Source organism: Rousettus aegyptiacus, unplaced genomic scaffold, assembly GCF_014176215.1.
Source record: "Rousettus aegyptiacus isolate mRouAeg1 unplaced genomic scaffold, mRouAeg1.p scaffold_m13_p_11, whole genome shotgun sequence".
Taxonomy (NCBI): Eukaryota; Metazoa; Chordata; class Mammalia; order Chiroptera; family Pteropodidae; genus Rousettus; species Rousettus aegyptiacus.
In genome coordinates this window covers 2,148,198-2,171,354 of record NW_023416286.1, presented here as the reverse complement: position 1 = coordinate 2,171,354, position 23,157 = coordinate 2,148,198, and the positions used below count along the sequence as shown (strand labels likewise).

Below are 23,157 nucleotides of genomic sequence, written 5' to 3'. Positions count from 1 at the left end.
CCTCCATCCAGGACTAAGCTTTTCTCTCGTGCTCTGAGCCTCCCCTAGCGCTCCCTCAGGAATCTAGTCCTTCCCTTTCCAGCATCTTCTCTGTTTCGCCTCTCTTACTGTGTGACTCTGTAAAGTTCCGCCCTTAAATAATTTTTAAGGTATCCCTTCCTTTCCGTTGTGAACCTTTTGTCATCAAAACCAAAAACGTTTTTGTTTTTCAGAATCCCAGGAACATAGTAAATAATTAATTAATTTAATAAAAATAAATGAAAATCCCAGAAACAAACACTGCTGGGAGGAGGGCAGGCTGACACAGCTACTTTGGAGGGCAATTTGGCAATATCTATGCAATTTTAAATATCCACACCCCGTGCCCCAGCAATGCCACTCTAGTTATCTACCCTAGAAAAACACTTTTGTGCTCAAGGAGGCATGCAGAACAATGTTCCTCTGAGGCGTCGTTGATAATTAGTCCAGTTGGAATCTTAGAAGTGTTCACAGGAAGATAGACGTGTGTGCCATTATTGTCTAAGACCTATCGTTGAATGGAAAAGACATGATGCAGATAAAAATTATCTAAGGGTCTTACTTTTCTTGCTTTGCGTATCTCCTAAAAACACGTTTTGTAGGCAACTGCGTTCTCCTATAGTAGGTGTGTCTCTAGGAAAGGCTCATGCTTGAGTATCCTTAACTGGAAATAAATCTTTACTCAACTCTGAGTCATTCTCATGCTAATGAAGATTATATTCAAAACTGCAAATAATGCATCAATTATGTTTGCTTTGGGATGCAGTGTGAGAATTACTTTTTGTCTGGGCGGCTTCCAGCAACATTCCCCAAGCAATAGATTGCTAAAAGCTAATGTTAATATTAATTTGTATTAAGTACCAATAACTGGGGCGGAGGGCGGGAACGTCACATCTTCCGAGTGGCTGGTTGGCAATTGTGTTATTAAGTGTCAGAATACTAGAGTGGAAACTGCATATAGATGAGTGAGTCCCAGAAATGAAGTTCAAAACTGCCTTTATATGTATATGTCTTGTATATTCATAAAGTTCTCTGTCATCTCATGCTCTACATTCTGCTCTGTAATTCTATACAAAGCTATTAGCAACTGCCCAGTGTTAACCTGGTTTTGACACATTTTTGGTACGCTAAAACAAAGCCTTCCTATCGTGGCACTTAGAAATACCTGCTATGTTGAGAGATTTTTTCAAGTATCCGAGACCTTTTGTCACCGTCATCATACTTAACATACTTGTGTATGTTGTACAGATTTTTGAGCCTTCGTGGTACCAAAAGCAGTGTGCTACCTTACTTTACAAGTTTCTAAGGACTTAGAGACTCTCATTTGTATTATATTTCCGTGAGAATATATGATTTTAATATTAATTGTCATTTGGAAATAACCCCGATAACCAAGCATATCATTGTTATGCTCCCATTCAGCTAGCCCAGCCTTCCAGAAGTATCTTTGCCTGAGCACAGCCCACTGCCACCATTTCCGTTGGCACCCTGACCCCAGAAAGTCACTTTAATATTTCTACTACATATGATATGCTCACGATCATAGTTTTAAATCTGATCGTTCTATATTCAATAATGTTCAACATAAATAATCGATTTTACTATTTCAAAGATTAGATACTTGTTTCAGTGCAGATTTTTCAAGTTTATACTCTGATGAAAAGCTTTAAATCAGGAGACTCGCTGGAAAGAAATATATTTCCGTCAAAGCAAGAATCTTAATAAGATACGCCATTAGTGAAATTAAAACGATGCCCCCCAAAGCAAGAAACTGTCTTTCGCACAGTCTGTTAACCCCCCTCACTTCGCCCAATACAGAGCAAGGAAACAGTTCAGTTCGGACTTTGGATGTTTGCCCGAATGCAAACCAGAGGAAAGTTCGCTGCTCGGCCAGCGGAGGCGTGCAGGCGCCCTGCGGGTCCGTCTGCTCGGCCGCCCCCGCTCAGGCCTTAAGCCGTTCTTCAGCGGACTCTGAAACAGGAAATGGAAATAAGATGATGGAAAATGAAGTTTCTTAAAATAAAATGTAAAAAAAAGACTCTAGGTTGGATTAAGAAACAAGGAAGACGTGCGTATCAGGGTTCAATCAGAGAAGTACAACCACCGTGAGTGATGAAGAATAAGGAGCTCGTCGTAACGATGCGCTCTCGTCCAGTCGGGGGCGTCTGGGCAGCGCTGGCGTCCGCGTCAGCCGAAGCCACCCTGGGTCATCCTCGCCAACGGGGTGGACCGGGCGCTGGATGCCAACGGGAGCAAGGCCACGCTGGAGCCTAAGAGGACAACTGGACTTCGTGAGGAGGAACTGGAAGCCACGTCTGTTCCCCACGGGCGTCAGGGACATCATGGTGTCGTGTGCGCACCTGGCCCAGGAACCATAAAAACAGAAGGTGAGGGAGCTTCACGCCCCAGTGTGTCCCCACACCCGTCAGGGCACCTTGCGGAGCAGTGGCCTCCACTGCCACCTTCCAAACCACGTGCAAGTTCCTCCTGCGCACAGCGCTAATGAAGACCCGAACTGGGAAACGAATTCTGCTAAATACAAGTTCCAGGTTAGCTCATTTGACACAGCACAAAGCCACCACAGTCCTTGACTTGTCCACGTGGTATCTATGCACGCTCTTCCTGTAAATGTTTTTCCCTGAAAATAAAAATGGTAGCAAAGTCATGGTTCCAGCGAAGATGATCAGCTGACCTTCATAAACGTAAAACCAGCAACCCTCCCTACAGAGGGGGATACAGTCTCCTTGTCTATCCTTGGCTGATACTCACTCCTAACTGAATCACACACACTGTCCTATTGATATCCTGTAGCCTACTTACTATTAACACAAATGTAGGGGATTCGGAGGGGAGAGGAAGAAGGTGTTTAACGTACACAATTATATTCAAATCCGAAATAAGAAAGAGCCATTCCAGTCCTGTTTCTTTAGCCTGATCACAAGGTCATGGCTGACCGTCAGCAAGCGCCCTTGGCCATTCATGACTCTTTATCGGCTGAGATGACCCAAGCCTTCATTCCTGAAGGGCCCAGGCCTTTAGCAATCCTGTCTGTTAGGGGCAGTCCTCGTTTGCCCTTGGCTTTAGTCACTGGACAGGGGAGTGGTCCGAACGCCCCAGGAGGTCTCCTGCGTTCAAGAAGATTGTCCTATCTATCTGTGCGGCAGGAGTCCAGTTTCCCCTGCATAGGATCTGTCACCCAGCTACCACGATAATTCCCTTCTTTGATTTACAACCATGAAAAGCCAAATATGGCCAGGTGCAGTCTCAACCCTTAATCCAACGGCGCAGTTAACCTGTGCCCCCGTGACCAGTGGAAACAGGGTAAATAATACCCTTAAACCTAATCAGATCAGAGCACTAATTCCAAGTCATCCAGAACACCACTGCTAAACCCCACCCACTCTCTGCTCATCTACTGCCGAATGACAAATCGCGCCCAGACTCAGTGGCCGAAAACCATAGCAGTCATTGATTTCTCCTCGTGAATCTGACATTTCTGTTGTGTTTGTCCGGAATGGCCCATCTCTGCCCCACGCAGTCAGCTAAGACCGCTTATCTAGGAGCTGGGGATCCATTTTCAAGGGGTCTCACTCACATGGCTGGCAAGTCGATGCTAGTTGTCACATAGGAGACCGCCCAGGACTGTCAGGCGAGAGTCTCAGTTCTGCTACACCTCGTCCTCAAACACGGGCTGCCTGGGCAGCGTGGCAGCCGAGTCGCCAGGTTCACGCAGCAGCATTTCCGCTGCAGACTAATCATGGAAGCAGGCATCCACTCACCCGGATGCAAGGGGTAGGGGCCCACTCTACCTTTTAGAGGAGAAGGTGGTTTCTAGAAGAGTATGTGAGATGGGAGATATTGTTGAAGCCATCTTTGAAAAGTATACCACAGTATGCTACCCTAAAATCAGGAATCGAAAAATTGATTATAAATAAAGGCTGGTAAATTATTTATAACTCAGACACAACAAGATATACTTGTAGAGGCAAAGGACATTTCGTATGGATAAGTTAAAGTCACCAAAAAGATTTAATAGTTCCAAACTTGTATATATAATATGTACTCAAAACAGGTAATGCAAAATTGTCCAAACTAAAAAGAAAATGGACAAATCCACAATCGAAGTCGGGCTCAAAAACTGATAGACTAAGCGGACAAAATCAGCAAGGATACAGAAAATGCAGATATGATTAATAAATTTGCCCTGTTAGGCACTGTACCTACAATGGCAGAATATACATTCTTTCCAAATGTATACAGAACGTTTATAAACCTGCCCACATGCTGATCCGTAAAGCAGTTCTCATCGAAATCCAAAGGACTGAAATCATATGCAGTCTCTAGCCACGGTGGAATTAAACTAAAAATCAGCGACAACAACATCTATTAGCCGGCGACTCCCAAACGTACACCTTCCGTCTGACCTCTTGTTGTGTATGTCACAACGTGTACCTGACGTCGAACTTGAATTTTCACGGACGTTGCAACCGTACCATCACTCAAACTGCCTTCTCGCTATTTCCCCAGACTTCCTTGGCCGGCCTTTCCCATCTTATTAAAGGGCATCTCCAAACATCCAGTTCCTTCGGGCAGAAACCTGAGCGTCATCCTAAGCACTCCTCCTCCCTAACTCCCTACCTTCAAAATACAGCCAGCCTCTCCTCTTCCCATCCGCTGCCAAGGCCCTTGTTCAGGGCATTGTCACCTCTCTCCTAGATGACTGTGTTAGCCTCCTACTGCATCTCGTAGAATCCATTCTCCAAAAACCAGCCAAACATTAAAAAAAAAAAAAGTTGTCAAAGGGTACAAACTTCCAGTTATGAGATGAATAAGTTCAGGGGACCTAATATTCGACGTGGGGACTAGAGTTTAAAAATTGCTAAGAAAGTAGCCCTTAAATGTTCTCAGCGTGAGCGTGCCCACTCACACACACACATAATTATGTGAGGTGATGGATGTGTTAACTTATCTAATTGTAATCATCTCAAAATATATCAAAATGTATCAAATCATCACGCCTTAAACTTACACAATGTTACATGTCCATTTGTATCTCAATACAGCTGGGAAAAGTAAAAAGTAGAAATTGTAACTGGAGGATCAGATCACACCCCATCGCACCCCATTAAAACCTTCATCATTTCCCCTTGAATTCAACATGTATCTAAACTCCTGGGCATGACCTTGAAAGCCCAGAACGAATGTTATCATGTATCTCTCCAGCTCGCCTCCTGTCTGCACGGCCCCACGGGCCCTGTTGGAGCTCTTGGGGACACCAGACTCCCACATCCACGCCTTAGTACACGCCATCATCACCTCTGCCCGGGATGCAGCCCCCCGGCCCCTCCACACGCCACACACACTTTGTCTGACAAACCTGTACAAATCCTTCGATAGGCCTCCGTTCGGCTCTCCGCGGACAAGCCTTCTCTTGCCGTCCAATTCACATCAGGTCCCTGCTGTTCCGTCTCTCCTCGGCACCCTACACTTCCTCCCTTTTAACATCTATCATAATGAATTGAAATGTAACAACTGATACTCATCTATGTTTATTAATAGGAAAACTTCTAAGTATGCTTGGAACAGTTTGGGTATGCAAATCTACTTTGGGTAACTCTAAATTTTAGGAAATGCAAACACAGTTCAAGTATTTACAAGACGAATCCAGACCTGGACCACGACGGCGTTTCCGTGGGCAGCCGTGGATAACCGTAAATATCGGCTCGTCAAGAACAGCGCGGGGCACAGACTGGCCACGTGAAGATGGCCAAAGACCTGAACAACCATTTTGGCATTACTATGGGTGCTACCCTCGCACCCTGTGCTGATAAAGTAGGACTTGATTGAGACTGGAATATCCAGAGGAGGAATTTTATTTTAAACGAACGACCCTTACAAATTATGAAGACTGATGCGTGGATGAGCTAACACAAATGCATTCATCCTACTAAAAAAAATGACAACCCAAAGGGAGTTTTATACTGATGATAGAAAAATATATATAATTTTTTACATATGATTCCTAGTAAATTCTCATTGTTCATCTTCAAAGCTCTCCAACTTTTCATCCCTTCGTGGAATTTAATGATTTTCTGCTTGACCCAAGTTCCCTACATTTCTCAATTTATTTATTAAGGTTTGAATAGAGACTAAAGAAAAGGGAGTTTATTAGTTCTCTATTGCTGCTTAACACATCACCCCAACATTTGGCAGCGTAGAACAAGGAGTACCTGTTATCTCACAGGTTTTGTGGGTGGGGATTCAGGGTGTGGCTTAGGGCGATTCCTCCTGGCTCCCAGGATCCCACAGGCTTCGATCAAAGCCAGGGCTTCAGGACCCATCGGGGAGGGTCACTGTCTTGACTCCCACTCTCCCGCCTCACATCCTCACTGGCTCTTGGCCGGGGACATTACTGCTTTGCCACATGGGGAAGCTCAGGATGGGTAACAAACTTCCCTCAGTGCGAGTGAGTGAGAGAGGACGAAGGAGAAGCAAGATGGAAGCTTCCATCTCTTTGCAACCCAGCCTCGTAAATGGCATGCCTCATAAATGTCATTTTTCCCATTTTCTGTGTGTTTGAAGTGATGCATTAGGTCCAGTCTCCAGTCAAAGGTTTTTACACAAGGACATAGATCCTAGGAGATGTGAATCCTTGAGACCATCTTAAAAGCTGCCTGCCACCAGGAAGGAATAAGGTAGTCATGACCCATTTTAACGTTAACCAAAATCAATTAATAATGCCTTCATTCACTGAGACCGATTGAAGCCAGGAGAGTCTCTAGTTAAAGTGACTCTCTTAAAATTGTTATCCATAATCTAGAGATGTAATCAAATGTCTTTGATACGTATGTGTTTATTGTAATCCTAACTAACCGAAGACACTTGCTTACTGTTTGCTAGGATGCTGGGGTCTTTAGGGATGATGTTCATGATTTATGAGGAACAACACCGTGAAACATACAAAATACGGTTCATCCCCTAAAATCATAACTGCACTACTAAAATTCTCCGAAACTCGTATTTTATAAAAACCCATAGCCAGAGTGCTGAGGAATGATTTTGTCCGTAGGCACGTAATGGCTCGTCACCCTTCGAGACTCTTCCATGTCACCGTCAAGGTTTAAGTCTTCCTGCTGTTTTTCCGTGACCTGCGAATTTGTGCTGCTCTGAGAATGACTCCCAATTCTCATTTCAAGTCAAATCCCTCATATAAAATTGATCCTCCTCCTTCTGTCTAACTAAGTCACCCCTCACTGTATCCCAACAGAAGCTTTCCCCTGTGGCCTGACTCACCCACCAAGGTCTCCCTACATGGCCATCACGTAGCCGGCGTCTCACTTGGTGACAGATCCTTTATATTTCTGTCCATCAAACCACGTTCTTCCTTCCCCTTCCTTTAAAAGTCTACTGAAGCTCACCTTCCAGATTAGCCCCAGCGGGTTTTTAATCACGCACATCTAATAGATTTGAATTGAGGTGCAGACCAGGGATTGATACAGAGTTGCTATTAACACGACATATTGAAATTTAAGATTTCGGAGGTGCAGGAGTTTCGAGTGCTGTAACCATGGAAATAAACCTCTGAATGGAGGTCAAAGCCGTTGGCGGCAAGGGTGACTACGTTCTTTGAGGGTAGATGGGTGGATGAGTGGACTTCATCATGATAACAGTCGAGTGGAGAGGTGCGAATGAATGATGAGAGTGACTGAGTGGGGTACAATGTCCCCTCAACTCGATTCAGGAAATGAAAAGTTGCGTAAGAGGTTATAGCTTTGAACGAATGGCAGTGACGAGGAGGAATACATCAGGATTTTCATTAAACAAAAAATGGTTTGAAAAAGCGATCGGCCAAATAAAGACCGGAAGATGTACCCAGGTGCTCACCCCCTGATGCCAGGCCTATAACCTATGACCTATAACCTATAACATATGACCTATAACCTATGATCTCAAACACAGGTCGCAGCCCGCCTGAGCTTCTCATAGTCAGACGAGTGAACTTGCAAGTCTGGGAAAGGACAAATATAAGTTTTTGGATGGTAAAAACATTGATGCCAAATCACAACGTTAATACTTTTGTACAGATGTTGTAATAAGTTTTTTTTTTTCCTTTCCATTATTTATTTTTATTTAAATTGTTTTCAATTTATTTTTTGGTGACATTGGTTAACAAAATCCAGTAAGTTTCAGGTGTGCAATTTGTCATGTTTTGTAATCACTGTTTGTTTTCTTCACAATTTGAGATATTTTATGTTTCAGAGAGTCTGACATATTAGACTTACTTTTTAAAAATTACTTATTTAAATTAGTTTCGAATATACGGTACATTGGTCAGGCATCTAAATAGTTCATAAAACGACCCCCCCAATTGCTCCCTCCCTCCCCTGGCCCTCCGCCTGCCATCAGATTAATGCTGACTGCAATCCCTCTGCCATGCTCCCCTGTGACCATCTACCAACTACTGATTTGTGCTTCTTTAACCCTTCGCCCCATTCTCCCAGCCCCCCAAATCCCCTTCCCTCTGTCACCAAATTGTCCACTGTATTTGTGAGTCCATTTTTGATTATTTTGTTCTTTTCGTTCCTTAGTTTCCACATATAAGTGAAATCATATGGTATTTGTCTTTCTCTGACTTGTTTCACTCAGCATAATAACCTCAAGGTCCATCCACATCATTGCAAATGGTAGAATTTCATTTTTTTAAATGGCTGAGTAATATTCCATTGTATATATGAAATATAATTTCTTTATCCAGTTGTCTATTGATGGACATTTAGGTTGCTTCCATATCTTGGCTATTGTAAATTGTGCTGCCATGAATATTGGGGTGCATAGATCTCTAAGAATTATAGTTTTGTTTTTTTCTTGGGATAAATGCCTAGAAGTGCAATTGCTGGGTCAGAAAGTATATCTATTTTTAATTTTTTGAGAAACTTACATGCTGTTTTCCATAGCGGCTGTACCAATTTGCAATCCCACCAACGATAGACTTACGTTTTCGAGTGAAATATTTAGAAATATTTAACTAAACTTGTAATCAATGTTTTATCACTTAAGGGGACCTGATTATTAAGTCTACAAGTTTTGCCTTATTACTCATGTAAATACTCCTTGAATACTCTGGAAGTTTGATTAGACTTCATTAGGTATTTGAAGTGCTAAAGAGGAATAAATTGACTAAATGTGCGACTTGTAGTTTGAAATGTGTAAGAGAATTTGGTAAAAGTCTTAAATGTTTAGGGAGGTTCAATAATAAATTTATAATTAATACTTGGAATTTATAAGATGATTATTAATCAAGTACAAATAAAAATGAGTGTTTCAAATTTCAAGACAAACTATATTAGATTTATGAATAAAATAAGATTCGTAAGTTGAGCTCCACAGCTTTAAAAAACTAAGTTCTAAAATTTGTAACCTTGCTGAATATTAATAAAATAAATAAAAAGAGCTATAAAATGCCCAGCAATGTGGATCGATTACATAAATTATGATTCATCCATATGATGGAATTTCTAACTTTGTAGAAAAATCAACATGGACATTTGATTTTTTGAAAAGCAAGCTATAAAAGAGCATGTCGAAGATGACCTTATTTTTTAAATCTAAATTTAAAAAAAAATCTCTGTATGCATGCATGTGTAGATAAACATCTGGATGGAGTAACATCCAATTGTTAACAGCTACTAGTTGGCACTTAGGGTATTTGTGTATGCTGTGTACTCCCTCCTTGTGCGTGCGCGTGTGTGTGTGTGTGTGTGTGTGTGTGTGTGTGTGTGTGTTAAGCATATACACCTCTGCTGGAAAAAGAATACTCTTTTTAAAAGAGGGAAAAAAAGAGGTCGTGGTGTGTAAGTAGCAGTGAATAGCTGAGAGGATGCTCATATTCCAGGCTCCACCATACACGGAATCGGAGGAGAAGAAGTAGCGTTTGAGAGGGCTGCAGAGAAAGCAGTTTCCACGAGGTAAAGCCCGGGATCTAGGCTGGGGGAACGTTTTGCAGAGAACTGGCCATGCGTTCTGTCGGGCCCCTAGAATCCCTTGGTACAAGCATTTGTTTATGTGGCTGTCGAGCCACATTAGATCACCTTCCTCTTTGAAGATGGAAATTCTCTCCCTTACCTATGTAGCTCCAGTGCCCAGCACTCCGAAGGCATTTATCGGTGTTACTTGAAAGAAGGAATGCAGAATCACTCTTTATTTCTTTTATTGCCTCTCCATTTGAAAACGCCTGCTCTGATTTGAAGATCCTCCCCACCACCAAAAAACAAAACAAAACAAAAGAACAAAAACAAAAAAACCTTGCTCCAAAGTATCTCCTTACCAGCTTGCCACAGCGATCGAAATTCTCCCCACCAAAGTAACCGTTTTAATACAAGCACTATCTGCGAAGACTGCTCTTGAACTCTACCCATCCCCAGGGATGGCAAAATGATCGTGATTGATAGATACACGTACCAGCTGATTGTTCCCTCTGCTTTTTGTGTATGTTTGAAATTTTCTGTATTAAAAAGCGTTTTAGAAACCTGTCAACAAATGCAGCAAACACTTAATGACTTCCGAGAGCATACCACCTGCTAGTAATTGTGTTAGGGTCTATGAATACAAGTGCAAATCACAGTTCAGGCTGTGGACGGGGTGTGGGTTGGAGAGGGATAAACATAAAGTCCTATTCCCAGACTTGAGAAACAAGAGGATCTACCTGACTCACAGTTGGGGTGCAGTGGGGAGACCATAGAATAGTCTCAGATGAATCTAGAAGGTGAATAAGAGTTAGGCAGACTGTAAGAGGCAAGGGAAATGGCGAGGCGAGGAAATGGGTCCTTCCAGACAGAAACAGTGTAGAAACCGGATAGGCAATAATGAGCTTGAAGTTCTAGTTCACTATGACTCTCCCTTCCGGTTTACATGAAGGAATGGTGGGAATGAAAATTGTCAGGGTACAGCCTAAGCCGTTGTCACAAAGAGACCCCAAGATCCAGTGGATGGAATACGATCAAAGTTTATTTCTCTCAAGTCGCTGTCGCGCATGGCCAATCTTGATCCCTCCACTCAAGCCCCCCACATCAAATTATTCTGAAGGAAATTCCAGACTTTATATAATTTTTAACAGTTTTATTGACAGGCCCTATAGTTCACCTGTGTAGTGTACAACTCCATGGTTTTTAGTATATTTATAGAGTTGTGAAACTGTCGCCATAATCTAACTTTACAACATTTTCATCATCGTCAAGGAGGCCCTAAACTCTTTAGTTATTCCCCATTCCCCTCTTGACCTTCCCATTTTATGTCATTTTGTCTGTAAAGGTTTCAAATGCCCTTCTAGAAAGCTAGGCACTATTTCGAAAATACATAAGGGTAATATTATCACACGAAAATTTTTAAACAATAATTTAATGTCAAAGATAAAATCAGGGTCACGTTTTCTTGATTATTTTCTTTTTTTCAAATTTGTTTGCTTAAATTCAAGGAAAAAAAATCTCCAACTGCACGTTGAAATTGCTCGATATGTCTGTTAGTTTCGTTTTTCAGTCTATAGTTTAGCCCTCCAATGCTTTCTCTCTTTGTATTGCAAATTTGCGTTAAAGAAACCGTTACTTGTTCTATAAAGTTTTCTGGGGTCTGGAATTTTCTGATCGTATTATTGTGTCATTGTCTACCCTGCTCCATGTCCCATGTATTGCCTGTAAATTGATAGTTGGACCTCGGATCTTAATCAGATTCAAACATTGTTTATTTGTTTATTTGGGTAAGAGTGTTTCAGAGGCGGCAGTCTTGTGCCAAGCTTCTGTTTTTAAGTTTCTTTCATCGTGAAATATGTCACATTCATAGCAGTATATAAAACTAATTATATAGTTTAAGGAATAATAATAAAACGAACATTCAGCCCCCATCACAGAGGTTAAAAAGACAACGGAGTATCACCAAGGTAAGAAAAATCATGACTTTTGTGATAATTATTCTTCCACTTCCTTTATGCCCCTTATGAATCTGTTCCTGAAGTGAATATTGTTTAATTTTGTCTTTTTGTCTATTATTCCATTCCTTGCTTTTCACTTCAACGTTATATCTTTTGAGAGTCATCCATATTGTTTTAGGAAACTGTAGTTCATTCGTTTTCCCTCATTTTTCGATATTACAAACGATGCTATGAACACTCTGGTTCATGTCTCCTGGTACATGTGAGTTTCTCTAAGGTGTGTATGTATCTGCAGTGAAACTGATGGGTGTAGGGTATGCACGTGTTTAATTTTAGTAAGTAATGTCAAATAATCTTCCAAAATGCTTATACCAACTTAGAGTCCCACTAGCAGTGGGTGAGAGTTACCCACGGCGCCGAATCCTCGCTAACTAACAGTTGGTCCTATCTGCTCGGTTAATAAAAGATGCGTAAAGAAAGATGAACTATATAGTTTATATTTCAACTGGAGTCCCAGAAATCCTATTCAAATATTCCTTTTGCTTGTCCCTTGTTTTCAGGAAAATATAAAGCTTTGGATTTAAAAAATGACATTAAAGCATTTCACCTATAGATTGCCATTGAAAGCATGTCACAATCGTTGAAGGAAGAGAGGAAGACATTTGTGGGATGTTCTCAGATGAATGGCCGCTTACTCATGGCTATGCAGCAGCGAAGCTTTACGGTGGTAAGAATCTAGCTAAAATACAGTTTGGAGGACTCATGCGAGACATTCCATTTGGCCCAGAAACAAACTCACTCTTCCAATTTCTTTTTTCATCTTATCCCTCCTGGTTGCTTCTTAGCAGCCTCTTTATAATGGGCTTCATTCATATCATGAGCTCTGGAAACACCATTTACACTCGGGTGTGCAAAATCAGCAGTGCGATGGAGGGCTCTAGAGAATGTACAGCAACCTTTCTTAACGGGCGTCATGAGCAATAAATCAGGAACCATCAGAGATTTGACTCTCGGCGCACTTCAAAGAACGGTGGGCACTATCTCACCTTCTAAGTGGTACCCCATACGTCACACTCCAAAATTTTTCCATCAATAAAATTGGCTCTTTCTAGAATCATTTTTCTCCACCGATTTCCAGGGAACGAATCGGGTGCGCACAGAAACAATTCCTAATTTCTCCCCTCTGACCACCCCTCCTCGCGGCGCTCCGCAGTGTGTCTGAGACTCTTTGAAAAGGTAGCGGTATCGTCATGACTTTGTGTTCTTGAACAGCAGCGCCTCACCCTGAGCTGATACTGCGTAAACTCGGAATTGAGGTTTTGGTTTGTTTGTTTGTTTGTTTTCAAGCTTGCAGTAATCAAGCTATAGATAAAAGGTCGTGCATTAGATCTCGGCCAGGCGAAGGCTCGCCAGCCCACCCTTCTTCCCGTTACCCACCGGCCTGAATCATCGTCTTTCTCTCTCTGTCCTTCGCTTAACTCCTGCCCTTTCCACTGGTTCTGTGCCTGACCCAAGAGAGACACTTACAAATTTCGTTTAATTTTTCATTGCTGTAAAATGCACGTAACGCAGACTTTGCCATCTCAAGCACTCTTTCTCTCTGCCTCCAGCCTCCGGCACAGCCATTCTACTCTCTGTCTTTATGAATCTGATGCCTCTGGGTCCCTCCTATAAGTAGAATCGTATGATCTTGGTCCTTTCCTGACTGGCTTGCTTCACTTAGCATGTCCTCAAGGTTCATCCATGTTGTAGTATGTGTCAGAATCTCCACGGTATGCATATACCACATTTTGTCTATCCATTCATCCAATTTTGTGTATCTGTTTATCCGCAGACAAACATCTGACCTGCCTGAACCTCTTGGCTATTGTGAATAACGTTGCCGTGAATGTAGGTGCACGAATACCTCTTTATGCCGCGGCTTTGAATTCTTTTGGGCATCTATCCAGAAGTGGTACTGCTCCATCACTCAGCGATGCTGTTTTTAACTTTCGGAGGGACTGCCACACTGTTGTGCACAATGGCGGCACCGTTGTAGACACTTTTAAAGTTTTCGTCATGCCTTTGGGGGGTGGGAGGAGGCGGGGATTATTTTACTATAGACTACGGTGGAGGAAAAGGGTCGTATTCGTATGGCCAAGACCGAACACTGTCAATTATTATGCTTATCAGAAAATGATTAAAGTAATTTAATCATTATGCTTATCAGAAAATGATTATTATGCTTATCAGAAAATGATTAAAGTAATTTAAAGCATGGAATTCCTAGAATTTGGAGACACGTTATAAGCCATGTGGTCCATCGCCCTCATTTACAGATGAGTAAAGCGGGAGTCTGGGAGGACGGCCGGCAGCTAAGGAAGCTCAAAGGGCCGGTTAACGGAGGGGTCAGAAGTGGCGTCCAGGGCGTCCCAATCTTCGACTTAACTGCAAATAAAGCAACTTTCCACCTGAAATATTACGCAGTGAAGAACAGCCAGCATGGCGCGGCTGACTCAAGACATCCTTTGGGACGCACTGTTTCGCGTTTGTGTCTGTGATAGGTTCTAGCCTCCCTCCTGGGTCGACATTGAGGCCGAGCCTGTTTTTCTTGCTGCCGCTGCTGACCGGGTCCGGGCATCGCAGGAGAGGCGGGGGAGACCAGGGGCAGCAGAGGGCGGCCCGCACCCCTCCGTGCGGGGCTGCGCGGGCGGGGGTCGCGGGCGGGGGTCGCAGGTGCAGCGCGCTTCGGCTCCGTCCTGGGGCCTCGGAGACCCGCGCGCGCAGGGAGGGCGGCCTCTGGCTCTCCGCAGCCCGGTGCCCCGGACCCGAACGCGTGCTCCGGGGCTCCCGCGGGCGAGGCAGCCCCGGCCGTGCCTCCTCCCCAGCCAGGGCGGCGGAGCGCGTGCGACCGCCGCGGCGACACGGCCCCGGCGGCCCCGGCGCCGCGGAGCGCGGGCTGCGGACCCCGCGGGCACGTGGGCCCGGCTGCGGCGCCGCGCCGGGCGCTGGTTCCGGCTCGGCCCAACCTCTGCGAGCCCGCCTGGCGCCTGCGGGTGGCGAGAGGGATCCTCCCCCTGCCACTTTGCACCAGTCCGAGGGAATTTGCGGTCGGTGACGCGCATCCTTCAGCGAGCCACCTGCAGCGCGGGGCGCGCCGCTCGGGGCGGCATCGCAGCGCTGGGCCGGCGCGGCCTGGGGACCCCGCGCTCCGGAGGCCATGCAGGCGTTGGCGCGCCGCGGCGGCCGGCTGCCGCTGCTCGGTAAGACCCCGCCCGCCCCCGGCCCGCCTGGGGGCCCGGCGCGCGCCTCCGGGTCCCCGCCGCGCCCGCGCGTCCCCTCCCCTGCGCGGCGCCCTCCCGGCTCGCCCCGGACCCGCGCCCGCCCTCCCCGCCGCACGGCCCCCGGCCTCCTCCCCGAAGTCGCGACCCGCGCGGCCCGGACTCCGCGGGCGGCCTCGCCGAGGCGCCGCCGGGGGCCCCGGGGCCGCCCCGCCGCCTGCGCTGCCCCCCTCCGCCCGCCCGGCCCGCGCGCCCCGGAGCCCGGCCCGCCGCCCGCATCCGCGGCTCCGAGGCCGGCGCCGGGAGGCTCCGGACCTCGCTGCGACCGACCCTGGGTACCCGAGCTGCCGGGTGGCGTCGTTCGCTCTTCTTTCGGGGTTTTCTATTTATGGAGTGAACTCTGATTGGAAAATTCGCCCGCGTTCGCCCCCAAAGCGAATCATCCCTAATGACGACCCCCTCACACACACACACGTTGGAAATGTCACGCAAACGGGATTTACATGCTAAAATATCGGTTGCCTCTTCCTCCTCACGACTGGATTTTGATCCTGGCTTTAAACCCCAAGGGAGTTTCAAGGACTCGGCTGACGGTTCCCACATAGCACAGATATTACTGCAGAGAGAGAGAGAGAGAGAGAGAGAGAGAGAGAGAGAGAGAGAGAGAGAGAGAGAGAGAGAGGATGAGATCCCTTTCTATCCATTTCATCCGTTTGGAAAGATGAGAGGGTCGACCCCAGTTTGGGGGTGACAGAGACAGAGTTCTGGGAGCCTCGGGTCCCTGACCTCCTTCTGCCATCTTGCAACTGGATCTCCCGGCTCCCAGATTCTGAGATTCTAACTTGAAGCCTCTGTGGCAAATAGAGATGAGATTTCGAATACAGACGTGCAGGAATTATGTGCAATAACTTTTGTTACAAATCATTACAGAGTAAGAAATGTAACATACGGAGGAAAGGCGTGGGAAACCAAAGTTTGCGTTTCTTAAACATTTTTACTAGTTGCTAAATATGTGTGTTTCAAACGTATAGTGCGCTATGTTTTCCAGTCTGTGAATTTAAAAAGTTAGCTTTCTGTTAGGTAGGACGCTGAGTAGTAAGTTTTTCAGAGGCACACAAAGGCTTTCGGAAAGTGTGCAGGTCATAGTTGCGACTACGCTGAAGCTGAAGTCTTTATTTAGCCCCCAGATTTCTCCACCTCTTGATTTTTTGTAAACGAGGTATGATTTGCTTACAGCAAACACGCACGCATCTGAACAGTGCAACTCCATTAGTTTTTCCAAACGTGGCGCCCACATAATCATGATCGGATCAAGACATAGAGTCTAGCCCCGCCCTGCCTCAGCCGGTACCTCCGGAAAGGTAGCCACTATTTCTCCTTCTAACGCCAGCAGTTTGCCTGTTTTTTTGAACTTCACGTAAACCAGACCATGATTATTCACTCTTTTTACATCCGGCTTCTTTTCACTCAACGTTGTGATTATGAGATTCAACCCCGGCCTCACTAACAGTGGTAATCTTTTAAATTGCTGGGTGCTATTCCTTAGCAATGAATAGACTATGCAACTTATTCATCCGTTCTGGCGCGGAAGAACTCGTAGGCCGTTTTCGGTTTTGTGTGATGTGAATGATGCTGCTGTGAACATCCTTTTACGTGTTTTCAGTGGGCGTACACGCCCATCATGCCCTAGGGTGATACCCACAGCAGCCCTACTGGATCACCGGGGATGGCGATTATTGAGTTTTGCTGGGTGCCGTCCAACCGTTTTTCATAGCGGTTGTACCAATTTACATCCCGCCAGCGGCGTATGGGAGTTCCAGGTCCTCTGAGCGTTGCCAGATCTCAGTATTACAGATTTTCTTGACGATAGATGCACAGAGTGAGGAGCTTAGGAGCGAGGGCTTTAAAACGTCTCCGAGCTTTAGATCCCTCGACTTGTAAGATGCGATCCCCGTTCCCCTGACACCGTAAGCTCTGCCTTTCGCGAATACTGATGATGATTCCAAGCAGTGTGTAAAGCTATTTAGATCGGAAAAGTGCTTGCCATGGCCTTCACCGCTTTGTGTGCTGACCCTGGATAGGAGAAGGTCACTACGTCGATACCCAGGACACGCGATCTCCTTCACGGGTGTCAGGAAATTCACATCCAAAGCCTTGAATTACACGTTTCGCTTGCCGTTTCTGTCCTGGTCCCTTAAGTCACTGTGTTTACCTTCTTGTGAACTGCTTGCTTAAAGGGGTTATGATCCAGGAGGAGGCGGAGGGAGAGTTGCCAGGCAAAGGTTGCTTCGGACTGGATAAGACACCAGACCCGGTGACCTGATGCTAAAGTCCCTTCAGTTCTAAAAGTCTGGTTTGAATTGTCACCATTATACACGTTTAGATTGGCTATTCGTTTCTTCCTAGGTACTTCACATGTACCTATGTAGTAGTAAATCATCGTCTTGGGTTTAATTGTGAACAATGTCCATGAAAGAATGGCTCTACTTTTTATAACTAAAAAGGCACGTTCAGTGAGTCTTAGGTATCGGTGAAGATGTTTGTTGTTGAATTCTCCTGTCATTTAACTGAAAAACAGCCAGGTGGAGCGCTGTTAAACGGGGAGGACCGCTTACTTAGATTCCAGGGACGTCAGATGACATTCTTCCTGGACAAACTTTCATGGAATACCCATTTCTGTGCTAGGCACAAGGGGTACAAAGAGAAAAGAGATGGCATTGGGGCAACTTACATCGGAATAGCGAATTCAATTCTGTTTAAGAAATGTATGGAGATCGTCTTTCCCCGGGAAAAGCATTTGAGCATGAAGCTTGCTTTCAGTCAGCCTAAGCTTCCGTAACAGTTCTTGCGATAATGAAATATTTATAGAAGAAAAATAGCATTCTTCAGTGAGAGAAGCCTCCACCAGGTCAGGACAGAAATCCAGATTTTCTGTTCCCCAAAACTACGCAAACATGGCTGCTCTGTATTTAATGGTTGTGGGAAAGAAACTGCTCTGCCATTTCGAAAAAAAAAAAAAAAATGGACTGTTCCTGAGTTAAATATGACCATCTTTTAGGTTTAGGAGGAAGTAATTTTCTAAATGGTTCTTTGCACAAATTTGTTGACGACGTTTTGCTCCCAGAGAGCCTTTTTGCTCGCTAGAGAAGCGCACAGGACGGCCCAGTCTTGTCGCTTTCTCCACAGTTCTTAGTCCTCTGTCTTGTCATTTTCCGACGAAACTCAGAAAGCAGTGTGACAAGAGCCCTCACAGTCAATGCTCAAGATTAGAATCTTGCTGACTCCTCACAGAAATCCCAGATACTGCCTCAGTCTTCGGTAAAGATTCTGATTTGACAAAAAGTACGTCATCTCAGAAGTGTTGTAGTTTATCCTTTTTCTTGATGTTGAAACGGACCATGCAGAGAATAGGAATAAGAGTTCGGAGAGGGGACATTGAAGGGCTGAAATTAGCTTCGTCCGCTTTATAATTCACCCAGCTCCGTCTTGCCCACAATGCTGCATCCTTCATCCACTCTGAAATGGCAAACTCTTGTGACGCTCACAGTAGGCGTTTTATCTGAGTAGAGTTGTCTGGCTTTTACCAGGTGACTTTGTGATCTTAAGATTTTTACCCTGACTTCCATAAAAGCTTTGACCACTTCTCAGTTAGGTAGCCACAGTTACGTGGCTGGAGGCTTTTCTGTCTTATTTTTTTTTTTTGAAGGAGGGGGAGCAGGGGGAGGTGTGAGCTTTATGCCTAGGTGATTTTCCTACTTTTGGTTGATACCTTCTCAAGCTGTATCATCAGTGGTCCTCAAGTGATGAAAACGTTTGTTTTCATCAACTGGAATCATGCAATTCTGTTTTATGGGTACTAACACACGTGGAGGAAATTTAAAAATAATGTAAAGTACACACACAGCGTTCTTTTGTGGCTAGAGAAATTGCATAAGACCTTAAAAGAGGAACTATTGGTATTTTTTAGGTTAAACAGTAAAACTTTTTTTTTCACTGCTGTCATTATAAGTCAATCGGCAGCCAAGAACCCTCCTTGAGATTATTTCCGGTCTCCACTAGAACAGGATAGTGTCGTTAGATCTCTAAACTGTCGTGTTTTATTTGTGAGACTGAGTTCGGTCTTCGGACGCGTTGCTGGTCGAGTTCCAGTTTTTCTGATGTGAGGGGTTCTGGGCTCGGAGAAACACAGGCGGACATATTATGACCAACGACACGGGAAATGTCCTTTACTCCACACTCGTTCCTCATTTCTGAAAGGGAGATAAGCATTATCTTAGTCCTTCATCAGCTGGTACCTGTAAGGTGCGGCTGCATTCCTTGCCGGGCAGGTACATTGCAGAAAGAGAGACACATAAAGCCTGGACAAATATTTAGGCTTCAGAGTCACAGGATTTTCCAATTTTGCTTCTCAGGCAAACTTTGAGCACTAGCTGTGTCCAGGGCCTCGTACCCGCCCTCCCAGAACTCACCGTCTAATGCTGGGAGTGTCACCGGGAAAGGGTCAGGAATATACAAAGAAAATGGCATAGCGATTTGAGGTCCACGTGCAGGGGTGGGGCCTGGAACCCAGCTGGGAAAATAAGGGTAGGCTTTCAAGAAGAGCCGAAGCCAGAGCCCAGATGGAAAGATAAGGAAGGGTTTGACGTGGAGAGGGCAGGACCAGGACATTCCAGGCAAACAGGACAGCGAAGAAAAAGGTACAGCGCGAGGAAGAATCCCAGAGCCCACAGGGAGTCCTAACTCCCTTCCGGCCGCTGAGAGGCGGTGTGTGCGAGGCCTCTGGGGGAGCAGCGGCCAGCCCGCGAGGCTATTCCCTCGGAGGACTGTCTAAAGACCGGGCAATGGTTAGCGTTCCACGAGTGCCAGGGGTGCCACGGGCTCAGTGTGTGATGTCTAAGGAGTGTTTAGTGACCTGACGAGGGACTCGGACTTTAGCACGTTGACCAAGACGGTCTGCATGGAATTCCGCGGTCCCTCGGGGTGTGGGGGTGTGTGTAGGGGGTGGGGAGGTGGGTGTACACGTGGTGTATATATATATACATATATATATTTTAAATTTTTTGGAGAGAGGGTTGATTGCTTCATAGATTTTCCAAGTGGTCTGCAACTCTAAGGAACATCGCTGCAAGTCGAGAGGTTTTAAGTGGGAGCGCCGCACTCCGCATTGTAGTTGAGAAAGACGATTCCGATGTCCATGTGGAGGGCGGATGGCAGGCTGACCTGACCATGGCAGGGAGGCCAGCTAGGAAGATGCTGGCAGTCGTCCAGGCCAGAGCCCAGCGGGGCTTGAGTCAGGGCAGAGCCGCAGATCGATTTGGGAATTATCGAGAGATTAAAAGGTCAGGGCTTGGGGATACCGGGATGCTGGGAGGTGAGGGAGAGGGAGCAGCCGAAGGTGACCTCTGGGTTTCTGGCGTTAGTGTCACCACCGAGGGAGAGGAGATGGAAGAAGGAGTAGGTTTCGGAAGGAAAAAGGCGGGTTCAACCCAAGGCGGAGGCTCCTGGGGGCCGCTCGGGAGCGCAGCAGTAACTCGCCAGCCAACGGACGATGGTCCAAGGCAGGAGAACTCGCAGAGAAAGTGCAGACTGGGTTCGGACAGGTCGAGCTGCTCAGTTCTAAGGGAAACCACGCGCACACCTCTGCGTGTCTCGCCGCTGTGCAACCACCGCTAACAGCGAGCGCTTGGGCACGGGCCACCAACGCGTGCGGGGGCGGCGTCCCCGCGGCGAGCGCGCCCACGGCTCCGCATGAGCGTCCGACGATATCACTCAGCTCGGACGCTATCTAACTGGACGCACTGTCGGATCCCGCAGGTCCAGGGTTCAGGACCCCCACGTCCCTGCAGTCTGGGCGTGGCCTGGGCTTCTGACGACAGGTTGTGACCAGAGGGTCCCCTTGACCCCCTCCTGTGGTTCGAGCAGCTCACGAAACTCAGGGCAACATTTTATTTACTGGATCAGCAGGTGATCATAAAAGGACATAGCTCAGAAACAGCCAGGAAGAGATGCGCGGGGCAGGTGCGTGGGAAGAGGCCTGGCTCGCCCGTGTCCTCTCCAGCGCCCCCACCCGTTCACCGACCCACAGACTCATCACCTGTCTGGGCCTGAGGATTTTGACGCAGGTCACCTGCAGACGCTTCTCCCCCTCCTCCCTGCCCACGGGTCAGTGGGCGGGGCTGAAAGCTCCTGCCCTCCGGTCACGGGGTCTTTCTGCTGACCAGCCCCACCCTGAGGCTATCTGAGTGACCTCATTAGCATAAACTCGGTGGCGTTCCAGTGGGGCCCCTTCTGAATGACAAAAGACACTCCCATCACTCCCCGGGGCGCCGGGAATGAAGTCCAGTTCCTCATTACGCCGCAGCCGTCTTTTGTGCTCTCTCTCTCTTACCAGGTGAGGAAAATGGGGCTGAACGTGATTAAATAAATGACTTGCTGAAATTCGAAGTTATCAAAGCGGATAACCTCCCCCTTCTCTCCCTCCCCTGAGAAGAGAGACTTGGGAATCCGCAAGCCCCATCCAGTTTTCTGCCTCGGAAGGGACTTGGGTGGAAAGGTTTGTCAATGGGGGGTGCCCTGACTTTCTGTGGTGGGTTTAGCTGGACTCTGGGAAGTGCCCCTGAAGTTCTGGGACGGTTTCTGGGGAAGAACCTCACTTTCCGAGGGTGGCAAACTCTTCCCTTGGCTTTTTAAAGGCCAGGATTGACGTACCATGTTTGTATACCAAGTTTCACCTTTTTCAGTGTTTGGTTTCATGCGTCTAACTGACACAGACGGTCACATGACTACCACCGCTGTTATGATGTCGAGCATTTCCATTTTGCCCCAAACTTCCCTTCCGTCCTTCTAGTCAGGCTTCATGCCCACGCCCAGCCCCTGACAACCAGGATCTCTTTTCCTATCATTTTCCCATTTCCAGGATGTCTACAACTGGAATTTTACAACCTGTAGCCTTTTGAGTCTGTTTCTTTTACAGACTCTTTTATTTGAGATTTATCCATGTTGTTATGTATGTCGGTTGATTTTTTATGCGTATCTCTATATTTTTCCTTTCTATTGCTAAATACTATTCCATTGTATGGATGTGTCATGGTTTCTTCATCCATTAACCAGCTGAAGTTCATTTGTTTGCTTCTGGTTTCTGGCAGTTATAAATAAAGCAGCTATACATTTTTTAATATAGGTTTTGGTGTGAGCATTGCTCTGAATTTCTCTTGGGTAAATACCTAGGGGTGCTATTGTGTTTCTAGACTGTATGCTAAAGGAACGTTCAATGTTAGGAGAAACTGTCAGTTTTTCAACGCGATTGTGCTGTTTTTCATGCCCACAAAGAATGTCTGAGAGTCACAGTTTCTCAACGTCATTGTCAGCACTTGGTATGGTCAGTGTTTGCTTTTGCTTTTTTAACTGTTCTAATACAGGTGTAGCAATATGTCATTGTGGTTTATTTTGCATTTTTCTAATGATTGATGATGTCGATCATCTTTCTGTGTGCTTAATTACCAACCTATATATTTGTTGTTGTTGAAGTACCTCCTGAAAGCATTTGCCCGTTTTTTGTTTGTTTTGTTTTGTTTTAATCAGGATTTTTTTTTTTCCTTATTATCAGGTTTTAAATGTCCTTTGTGTATTCTGGATACAAGTCCTTTTTCAGATATGTGTTTTGAAAATACTTTCTCCCAATCTGTGGCTTGTCTTTTCAATTTTTGACCAGTGTCTTTTGAAGAGCATGAATTATCAATTTTGATGAAGCCCACCAGTGGGAAAAAATTAGTCCTGGACTAAACACCGCTCTGGTCCCATCTAACCAAACTTAAAAGTTTAAGACCTGAAAGGAACAAAGCATTTGCAAACAAACTTAACTGTGTCCCAGAAAAAAAGTTCACAAATAGTTAATAGAATGCAAAAAAATCTGACACCAGATCAAATTCACAATGTAATGTACAGCATGGTGGTGATAGT

At 45.7% G+C, this 23,157-nt stretch overlaps 1 protein-coding gene across 3 annotated transcripts in view; it reads left to right on the top strand.

Annotated features, from left to right (window-relative positions):
- Positions 1-15,081: 15,081 nt before the first annotated feature.
- The window catches only part of FLT3 (fms related receptor tyrosine kinase 3), a 53,325-nt gene continuing 45,249 nt past the window's right edge, over positions 15,082-23,157 (top strand). For 2 of the 3 annotated variants that reach the window (XM_036228390.1, XM_036228391.1), the window contains exon 1: positions 15,082-15,180. In XM_036228390.1, the coding sequence (XP_036084283.1) occupies positions 15,138-15,180 (43 nt within the window). In that variant the 5' untranslated portion in view covers positions 15,082-15,137. Of the gene's footprint in view, positions 15,181-20,286; positions 21,590-23,157 lie in introns of those variants that run through there. The other variant, XM_036228392.1, reaches the window with a different exon arrangement.